Below are 10,861 nucleotides of genomic sequence, written 5' to 3' on the forward strand. Positions count from 1 at the left end.
CACCCCAGTACCACAAAAAAGTAAAATAAAAAATAATGTGATGTGTTTCTTTTCTCCAGCATGTCCCTACACTTAGGCAACGAAGTGTTTGACGTGTACAAAGCCCCGCTGCAGGGTGACCACAATCATCTGTTTATAAGACAAGGTACTGGTCTACAGGGACAAGCCGTCTTTAAAACAAAACTCACCTTCAGGTAACCATTCTTATCAACGTGGTCGGTTATGGTAAGGGCAGCGAGGCCTCGGCGCCCTGGTACGCGCCACTGCATTGCGGTTGATGCACCCCGCGGCGCGCTCCATCGAGGGTGAAGCGCGGGTGCTCAGAGGCTTCAGGCTCAGAGGCTATTTGTCAAGTACACGAGAAGTTCCCCCTTCTCAGGGAACCTAGCCTCGTCAACCAGGCTTAAAAGAGCCCTCTGGTATAACAGAATGTGGGTTTATTCCAGTGATTTTTATAACTGCCAAACGTGAAATAGCCAGGCGTGGTGGCGCACGCTCGGAATCCCAGCACTCGGGAGGCTGAGACGAGGGTCGTGGTTTATGGCCAGTCTCAGCTACTTAGTGAGGCCCTCCGCCACTTAGTGAGACCCTGTTTCAGAATAAAGATTAAAAAATAGGAGCCGGGCATGGTGGCGCACGCTTGTAATCCCAGCATTTGGGAGGCTGAGATTGGAGGATCGCGGACATAAGGCCTCTGCAACTCAGTGAGACCCTCTTTCAAAATTAAGAATAAAAAATTGGGCAGGGGGTATTGCTCAGAGGTCAAATGCCTCTGGGTTCCTACACCAGACCTGCAAAAAATAAAAATAAAATAAATAAATAAAATAAAAAATAGGGCTGGGAGCCGGGTGTGGTGACTCATGCTTGTAATCCCAGCATTCAGGAGGCTGAGACCTGAGGAACGCGGTTCATGGACAGCCTCAGCTACTTAGTGAGGCCCTCCACAACTTAATGAAACCCTGTTTCAAAAATAAAGAATAAAAAAACAGGGCTGGGCATGTGGCTCGGAGGTAGAATGACCCTGGGTTCTATCCTCAGTACCACACACACAAAAAAAAAGAATAAAAATTGGGCTGGGGGTGTGGCTCAGAGGTAGAATGCCCCTGAGTTCCATCTCTGGGACCATAAAATAAATAATAAATGAATGAATGAATATTTTAAAAGAAGTTGTACAATACTTCCCTCTGCTGGTCAGGGTGTGCTTCCTTTTCGGTAAACTTGATCTGGTGGACCAGTTTCTAACTAGAGGTTGTGGTTTGCGTGTCTTCAGAGGTGGGTGGGTGTGAGCAGCGGGGTTATTTTGAAGCAGGGCCTGAGTTGCAGAGGGCCTCACTGAGTACCTGAAGGTGGCCCCAACCCTGCGATCCTCCTGTCTCAGCCTCCCAAGTACTGGGATTGCAAGCGGGTTCCCCCATGACCAACTGGTCTTTCAAGTTATAAGCAGACCAGCCTTCTGGCGAGTGTTCCTCTTTCAAGGGGCCATGATAGTATTGATTATGATTTAGCTTTTTTAAGAATTGTAGCAGTCAGAGTTTAGGTTTTGGAATTGGATATCTGTATTTGGATTCACTTTCCATTTGTGTGACCTTGTGCGATTCTGTTTCCGATGTATAAAACGTAATGCTTATGTCATAGGGTAACTGTGACAGTTAAGTCAAATGTGTCTGAAACGTGTAGCATGGCGTCCAGTCCACGCTCCTCAAGCCTACCTGTTACGCTTCTAGAAGCCCTTTTGTACCCCAGCCTCTGTTTTTCACTTCACTTGTGAGATGAAAGTGTCCCAGTGAACTAGAGACCAGAGCGGGCTCACAGTCCTCGCCTGTTGTATGTGGCTTGCTGCCTGCCCGTTCTACCTGGAGAAAAAGCAGTGGTCGCTGGCTTCTGGTTTCTGTGTTATGGCTGTGACTGGCTCACGGGTGTTTGGGGGAGCACTGAGACTGTTTTGTTAATTTTTGACAGACCTCACTCCACGGACAGCGCCACACACAGGAAGATGACGCTGTCACTTGCAGACAGATGTTCAAAGACGCAGAAGATTAGGATCTTGCCGATGGCCGGGCGTGATCCCGAATGCCGGCGCACGGAAATGATCAAGGTGTGTTGCTGGGCTCTGTTTGGGACTCTTGGCATATTAAACAGCATTCCCAGATGTCTGCTCATCGTATTGGCCCACCTTTCCCCACCCCGCTGACACAAACAGGGAGCTACAGTGATTTCCTAAGCATTTGATTTGTCAAAGAGCAAGCGATGGGGTTATGGGTTTTGTTTGGGTTTTTTTTTTTTTTTTACTTTCATGTTGACATTTTATTTAAACCAGTACAAACACTGTTCTTAACAAAATACTGTCTAAAATAAACATGCAGTGTGAACTAGCAGAGACTGAAACCACAGCGTGAGAAGTTGTGCCAGTTATTGGTTTTGTTAAATGATGACAGAGAACTGGTCAAATTCACAAGACTAAGCCATTAATGTTTGAAGCTTCCTGGGTGAGATTATATCGGACCATCTAAATCAGAGGGAATGCCGGGCGCGGTGGGCACGCTTGTCATCCCAGCATTCGGGAGGCTGAGACCTGGAGGATCGCGGTTCGCGGACAGCCTCAGCTACTTAGTGAGGCCCTCTGCAACTCAGTGAGACCCGGTTTCAAAATAAAGAATAAAAAATAGAGCAGGAGGTGTTGCTTGGTGGTCGAATGCCCCTGGGTTCCATCTCCAGACCCGCAAAAATAAAAAAATCAATCAGTCAATCAATCAATCAATCAATCAGTCAATCAGCGGGAATTGCCCTGGCGTGTTAGTGATCTCAGAAAGTATTCAAGTAATTACACGTGTAGGAATTGTACTCCAAAAAGCAAGAAGATAGTTTCTATCACAAGCTTAATGTATTTGGCTTAAACATGACAGGAATATGATCACTGGTTTGAAATGCTCAATGGCTTAACAGGGAACCAGTTTCTCAAAAATATTCAACTTGGGACCATCGGTTTAAAGCAGCCTAAAAGATTATTTACATTCTTCCAGAAATACAAAACAAGATTTGTCGAGAAGTATTTGAAACACTCCTGCACATAAGTTGTAAAAAGCTCAAAGGTTGCAGATTTCAGTATTGGTCTGTGGACAGGAGCAGAACCGTACTGAGAACGTGTGAGCCGATAGAATATGAGTTATTCTCTTCTGTCAGCAAATAGCGGCTTTTTTTTTTTTTTTTGGTACTGGGGATGGAACCCCGGGGACATTGTACCTCCAAGCTACACCCCCAGCCCGATTTTTTATTCTTTATTTTGAAACCAGGTCTCACTGAGTTGCTGAGGGCCTCACTAAGTAGCTGAGGCTGTTTGCGAACCGCGATCCTCCTGTCTCAGCCTCCCGAATGCTGGAATGACAAGCGTGCGCCACCACAGCCAGCTTCAAAGACACATTATTAACACATTTGAAATAATTAGTGTTCACAACACATTAAGAGATGTTTTATAAATAAAGTGTTATTAACTTAGATTCCAAACTTGTTCTGTGTGTGGTACAGGAGGTTGAACCCAGTGGCATTCAATCTCTAAGCTATACCTCTGGCCTGATTTTTAAAAAATTCTTTATTTGGAAGCAGGGCCTCACTAAGTAGCTGAGGCTGGCTGTTAAACTGGATCCTTCTGTCTCAGCCGCCCAAGTCCTGGGATTACACACACCACGCCAAATGATCCAAAAGTACTTGGAGTGACATAGTCAGGAGTGAACCCCGTATTATTGCAGCCCACCAACTCCAAAACCAGATGCTATTTTGCAGAAGAGGAAATTCTAATAGCCACAACTCTCATAAAATCTAAATGTAGACCCAAAATAAATAGGCATGGACATAGTTTCTAGACCTGATTAAAAAGATACACAAAGCCGAAAGGGGTATAAAATTGAGGGAAATGTACTTATAATTCAGGTTGTATTACAGTAAATTACTACTTGTGGCTCCAAACTGTGTCACTCAAGTCTGCCTCTAAATGTCAGTGATTTCACAAGTGATAACATGCCATGTTCATATATAAACTTGCAAATATCATGTCCAGTATTTGTCAGAAGGAACTGTTGTCTGTCACAGTCTGATACCCACGTCTCCGGGGGATCTATAAGCAGTGAGAAAATCTGAAGTGTAAGTGGTAGGAATTAGTCCTAAGAATGAAAAAGTCCCTGGAGAAAAGTAGCTCACCTAACAATTACAAATATAAGGAAACGCTCTGCGAGATTTCATTACTATGAATATGATTTTCTCTTTGTTCAAACTGTACCAATGAATTTTTTTAATTGCAGGAGACAAACTGTAACAGTGTATTTTTGGGCATAAACAAGCATGTCTGGTTCCAGTACTGTCAGGTTAATCCGTAAATACACTAGAAACATAGAGAAGTTACATTAGTGGCAAAATCCACGTTGCTCACGGAACCATTGTTGAGTTAGGCCTTGGGTTCAGCTGTTTGGACTCCCTCCTTACCCCAGCACAGGCCTTGTGTTGCTCAGGCTTCCATCCCGCAGGGCTGGAGGACACACAGCCCCGCGGCGGTGATATCTGTAAGCGCCCGTGGAGCACGCCGTCCCTCAGGAGCTCATCTGAGTTCCTCGGTGAGAGGCCCTGGGCTCCCATCCAGCCTCCAGGCGCGTGCCCGTCAGTCTTCATTATAGTAGCAGCTTGCTCGTTTCTTTGTGAAAAAGGAGCTTTGTCGGCTTCTCCACTAAATAAATCTTCAGCAGCATCAGAGACCACCAAAGATGCTCGTTTTCCTCCCATCCCTCAGCAGCCCGTCGTCCTCTCTCGGGCCCCTTTCAGGATGGCAGCCGCCTCCCTTCAGCCCAGAGCCTGGCAGAGCGCCCTGGCCATCAGCCTGGCTGCGCAGGCTGCGGGTGACGGTGGCTATGGCTTAAAGATGGACTCCAGGCTCGGGTTCTTCCCATCACCTTCCAATCAGAGCAAGTGGTTTTGGGCCCAGCGTGGTGGCCCTTGGCTGTCATCCCTGTACTCAGGAGGAGCGCAGTTTTGCAGCCAGCTGCGGCCACTTAGTGAAGTCATGTTTCAAAGTAAAAAATATAAAGGACTGAGCCAGGCGCGGTGGCGCTAGCTTGTAATCCCAGTATTTGGAGGAGACAGGAGGATCGTGGTTCACGGCCAGCCTCAGCTACTTAGTGATTCCCTCTGCAACTCAGTGAGACCCGGTGTCAAAATAAATAATAAAAAATAGGGCTGGGGGTGGAGCTCAGAGGTAGAATGCCCCTGGGTTCCAGCCCCAGACACGCACTCACACACACACAGTGGCAAACAGTTCATTTGCTGCTTTACAGAAAGAAGAGGAGCGGCTGCGGGCGTCCATCCGCAGGGAGTCCCAGCAGCGGCGAATGAGGGAGAAGCAGCACCAGCGGGGTCTGAGTGCGAGCTACCTAGAGCCGGACCGGTACGACGAGGAGGAGGAGGGCGAGGAGTCCATCAGCCTGGCCGCCATCAAGAACCGATACAAAGGGGGCATTCGAGGTGCGTGGGGCGGAGCGTCGTCACGCGCGATCTAAAGGTCACAGTCACTGGGCGTCTCGTTTTACTCTGTGGGTGTGGATCTGGGGCTCCAACCCCACAGTACTCAGGATATTGTGTTTGTGATACTGGGGATGGAACCCAGGGGCATTCTTCTCTGAGCTACACCCCCTGCCCTTTTTTTTATTCTTTATTTTGAAACAGGGTCTCACTGAGTTGCAGAGGGCCTCACTAAGTAGCTGAGGCTGTCTGCGAACCGCGATCCTCCTGTCTCAGCCTCCCAAATGCTGGGATTACAAGTGTGCATCACCACGCCTGGCTTAAACAACTTATTTAAATTGTACTTGCAATGTGAGATTTTTTTTTGGGGGGGGGATACTAGGGATGGAACCCAGAGGCCTTCTACCTCCAGGCTACATCCCCAGACCTTTTTTTTTTTTTTTAATTTGGAAACAGGGTCTCACTGTTACTGAGAGCCCACTAAGTTGCTGAGGCTGGCTTCAAACCTGCGATCCTCCTGTTTCAGCCTCCCAAGTACTGGAATGACAAGCCTGCGCCACCACGCCCGGCTCACATGAGATTATTTTGAAGATTGAAAGAAGTAGGATGTTTGTAATAGTTGGCTCAGAGGCTGGCACATAACATACTACTCTGACTGCTCTGTTTTTTTTTTTTTTGTGGTCTGGGGATGGAACCCAGGGGCATTCTACCTCCAAGCTATACCCCCAGTCCTATTTTTTATTCTTTATTTTGAAACCGGGTCTCACTGAGTTGCAGAGGGCCTCACTAAGTAGCTGAGGCTGGCCGCGAACCACGATGCTCCAGGTCTCAGCCTCCCGAATGCTGGGATGACAAGCGTGCGCCACCACGCCCGGCTTACTGCTCTGGTTTTATCAGCCTTAAGCCAGTGAAGGCCCAGCCAGCCCTGAATATCATGTGCCTGGTCTGCAAAATGAGGTCCTCACGCTCTCCCGATTGACTTGCACACAGCCTTGGTTCGTTTCTTTGTTTTCTTGTGCTGGGGGCCTTGTGATGCTGGGCAGGTGCTCACCATTGGACCTCACCCCTGGCTGGACAGAGCTCTGGGAAGCACAGTGCAGTGTAAGGTGCATCCTGGATGGCAGCGCATCCTGATGCTGTCCTGTTAGTGATAAATCTTAAAATCATTCACAGCCAGTAATGGTGGGCACGCTCGTCATCCCAGCATTCAGGAGGCTGGGACAGGAGGATCGCGGTTCGAGGACAGCCTCAGCTACTTAGTGAGGCCCTTTGCAAGTCAATGAGACCCTGTTTCAAAATAAAGAATGAAAAATTGGGCTGGGGTGTAGCTGAGAGGTAAAATGCCTCTGGGTTCAATTACCAGTACTGACACCCCCCCCCAAAAAAAAAATAAAAAAACACATTTTCCTTTCTCTTGCCACTCTATAAAACTTGTTTCTTGGGTTTTTTTTTTTTTTTTTTTTTGCAGCAAGTACATTTAGTCTGTTGACCTGTTACATCTTATCTACCTGTTATTTATTTTGGGACTATAAATACTTACAGGACTGTAGGACAGTGACCTGTTTTTTTTTTTTTTTTTTTTTTTTAACCAATGCTAGTTTCCCACAAAAAAAAGGTTAATTATAAAATTATGCCACAAAAATAAAATATTAAGGCTGCATTTAGGGTTATGGGTGTTTACTATCCAGTTCCCCAGCAATTAAAACCTAATGGACAAGGTAAGTGGTGCTCAGCTCCGTGCAGTGGTCAGCCAGGCAGAGGGGGATGGGAATTGGGGGAGGGCAAATCGCCTTCACTTCAACATATTGAAAACATTATGTTTAGCCAGGCGTGGTGTCCCACACCTGTTATCCCGGTACTTGGGAGGCTGAGAGAGAAGATTGCAAGTTTGAGGCCAACCTCAGCAATTTAGCGAGGCCCTCAGCACCTCATGGGGCACTGTTTGGAAAAACAAAAACAAAAACAGGACGGGTGTGTAGCTCGGAGGTAGAATTATTTTGTTCTTTGGAGGAAATATACATAGGGAGCTGAAGATCTTCTCACCGGGAAAATCCAAGGACACACGGTCGCGTTGTTTTAAAGTCACTGAGTCTCACTTCTGTGCTTTCAGAGGAGCGAGCCAGGATCTATTCCTCAGACAGTGATGAGGGGTCAGAAGAGGACAAGGCCCAGAGGTTGCTCAAGGCCAAGAAGCTCAACAGTGACGAGGTGAGCCGGGCGCGGGCGGCCCCACGCCGGCTCCTGACACGAGCGGGGCTGTGGGCGGGCGTCTGGGGGCCATTGCAGGCGGGTGAAGAGTCCTCTCTGAGGAAGGGCTCGTCCAGGGAGTGACAGATCGTTCGGGATGGACAGGTCACAAAACACTTCTCTCCTTTTTCTCCTCTTAATCATTTTTGTGTCTGTGTGGTATTGGCATTGAACCCAGGGGCTTGCAATCTCCAAGCTGTACCCCCAGCTTTATTTAAAATTTTTATTTTGAGACAGGGGCTTGGTATGTTGAGAGTCTCACTACTTGCTGATGCTGTCCTAGAACCTGTGATCCTCCTGTCTCGGCCTCCCAAGTACTGGGATTATAGACATGCGCTAACACGCCCAGGAAAGATGAATTATTTCTATAATTTAAAAAAAATGAGTGCATGCATGATGGTGCACGTTTGTAATCCCGAGACTTGGGAGGCTGAGACAGGAGGATCACAGGTTAGAGCCAGCTTCAGCAACTTAGTGAAAACCAGGGCTCAGATTTTACATAAATGTATATAAAAAACAGAATTGTTGAGGTTCCTCCTCTAGACAAGAATGCCAAGTTAGTGTCTCTTCATAAAAAGCAATTACAAGCCGGGCGTGATGATGCATGCTTGTAATCTAGTACTCGGGAGGCTGAGACAGGAGGATCACGGGTTCGAGGGCAAGCCTCAGCAAGTAGTGAGGCTCTCATCAGCCCAGTGAGACCCTGCCTCAAAATAAGAATAAAACAGGGCTGGGGGTGTAGCTCTGAGATAGAAGGCACCTGGGTTCCATCCCCAGAACCACAGAAATAAATAAGTAAATGCAATTACCATCCGAGGACACTTCATATTGGCTTCTTTGCTGGCCTCATCTGAATCTGTATTTTTCATGAGGAACGTGAATTCTCCATGACTGTCAGCGGCACCAGTTATTCCCGCAGGCTCAGCTTTGGCAGCGCCCCTGGTTGTCAGCAGCATCTTGTCTTTGATTTGCCGTTATCAGATTCACTGTCAGATAAAGTTTTCTTTTTTTGTGCCATCTTTTTCTTTCTTTTTTTCTTTTTTCTTTTTTTTTTTTTTTTTCAGTACTGGGGATAGAACCCAGGGGCATTCTCCCTCTGGAGATTTTTTTTATTCCCTGTTTGGAAATAGGGTCTCACTGAGTTGCAGAGGGCCTCACAGAATGGCTGAGAGTTGGTCTTTTTGTGTGTGTGGGTCCCGGGATCGTAAGTGTGCGCCAGCACGCCCGGCTGGTTTCTAGCCTTCACCCTGCGGATTCGTTCTAATGTTCGAGATCAGAAGTTATTCTCATAATCCTTTAGAGCAGAAGCATGCAGATACATCCTAGCGACCTGACCCGTCTGTCAGAACCTGCCCGTGCGTCTCGTTTCTGTGTTGACTGTGGTCTTTCCTGCTGCGGCCCACTGAGCGGCTGCTTGGGAAACTGGCTCCGGGACTGTCACGTGTGCTGAGTCCTGCTTCAGCGGCGTGTTGACGTCGTCGGGGAGAGGTGTGGGGCACTGCCTCCCGCTCACCTCACTCTGGCTTCTGGCTTCCCTTAGCTTTTGGCCGCTGATTGTGTTTTCTTCTCACGGTTATGTTGATTTGCTTTAACAATCGGCGGGAGCTGTGTTCAGTGACAGGGTTGGTCCAGGGACTCTCCCCGCACTGCAGGACATGGTCTTGTGCTCCTGTTAGGCTTGTGAAGTGCGATCACTGCAGCGTCCGTGAACTCTTCTCATGTGAAGCAGCATTCTGTTTATTAATTATAACATTTAATATTTCCCAAAGCTTTTTTTTTTTTTTTTTTGGCAGTACTGGGGATGGAACCCAGGGGCATTCTACCTCTGAGCTACACCCCCAGCTCTATTCTTTATTCTTTAGTTTGAAACAGGGTCTCACTGCGTTGCAAAGGGCCTCACTAAGTAGCTGAGGCTGTCCTCCAACCGCGATCCTCCTGTCTCAGCCTCCCGAATGCTGGGATGACAAGCGTGCGCCTTTTTTTTTTTTTTTTTTTTTTGATGGTAGTGGGGATTGAATCCAAAGGTGTCCTGCCACCAAGTCACATGCTTAATTCTTTGTTGTTGTTGTTGTTGTTGTGAAACAGAATCTCACTTAGGCTGCTGAGAGCCTCCATAAATTGCTTGGGCTGGTCTCAAACATGCAATCCTCCCGTCCCAGACTCCCAAGTGCTGGGATTACAGGTGTGTGCCTGGCCCCCAGCCCTTTTTGGAAATAACTGGTCAACATTTGTTATGCTAATCCGCAACAGATTTGTTTGAAATTAGATGAAGTAACATCTTAATGGTGCATTTGCAATCTGTTGAACTGTTGGCAAACAGAAGCCTTCAGCTAAGCAGATGCTATTTATTTCTTGGCAAGCAAAAACTGTGAATAAAAATTGGGAGGTACCATGAGGCTCTGTTTATTTGCAGTATTCCCAAAGGTGAGATTTTTCTTTAAAAAAAAAATGCGCCAGGCGTGTTGGTGCACGCTTGTAATCCCAGCATTCGGGAGGCTGAGACAGGAGGATCACGGTTCAGGGCCAGCCCTGAGCGAGTCCCTTTGCACGTCCGTGAAACCCCGTTTCAAAATAAAGAATAAAAAATAGGGGGTAGCTCAGAGGTAGAATGCCCCTGGGTTCCATCCCCAGCACTGCAAAAAAAAAAAGAAAAAAGAATTTTGTATTGACTTTAAGATTTTTTCTATTTTATCTATCTAGGAAGGTGAGCCTTCTGGAAAGAGAAAAGCAGACGAAGATGACAAAGCCAGTAAGAAGCCTAAGAAGTATGTGATCAGCGACGAGGAGGAGGAGGAGGAGGAGGGTTAAAGTCTGAACGGGACGCATTTTATACGTTCTATTGTATAGTTTGTTTATAAATACGATGTAAGCATGAGTTATTTGGATCGAAATGGATTGATCTGCATTTGTGTAATTTTAATTGTAATAAAAACAAACCCTTAGAAGCGGGTGCCTGTGTTTCAGGAGCGCCTTCCTCAAAGCACGCTCGGTCTGTTCGCGCCCGCTGCCGGGCCGCCGTCGGACTCTCCGGTCCCAGAGTTAAAGGCAGCCCCAGAGACTCTCTCGGTCCCTTGGCCTTCCCACACGTGCCACAGATTGGATGAAACGAGAATTT

At 47.2% G+C, this 10,861-nt stretch overlaps 1 protein-coding gene across 1 annotated transcript in view; it reads left to right on the forward strand.

Annotated features, from left to right (window-relative positions):
• The window catches only part of LOC308270852 (RNA polymerase-associated protein LEO1-like), a gene marked incomplete at both ends in the record, with an annotated part of 27,882 nt that extends 17,328 nt beyond the window's left edge, over window positions 1-10,554 (forward strand). Inside the window, 5 exons of the mRNA XM_080707009.1 lie at window positions 60-194; window positions 1,960-2,095; window positions 5,316-5,502; window positions 7,610-7,707; window positions 10,447-10,554. Of these exons, the coding sequence (XP_080563135.1) occupies window positions 60-194; window positions 1,960-2,095; window positions 5,316-5,502; window positions 7,610-7,707; window positions 10,447-10,554 (664 nt within the window). The remainder of the gene's footprint in view (window positions 1-59; window positions 195-1,959; window positions 2,096-5,315; window positions 5,503-7,609; window positions 7,708-10,446) is intronic.
• Window positions 10,555-10,861: the final 307 nt, after the last annotated feature.

This window comes from Muscardinus avellanarius (genome assembly GCF_963383645.1).
Source record: "Muscardinus avellanarius genome assembly, chromosome: 12".
Classification (NCBI taxonomy): Eukaryota; Metazoa; Chordata; class Mammalia; order Rodentia; family Gliridae; genus Muscardinus; species Muscardinus avellanarius.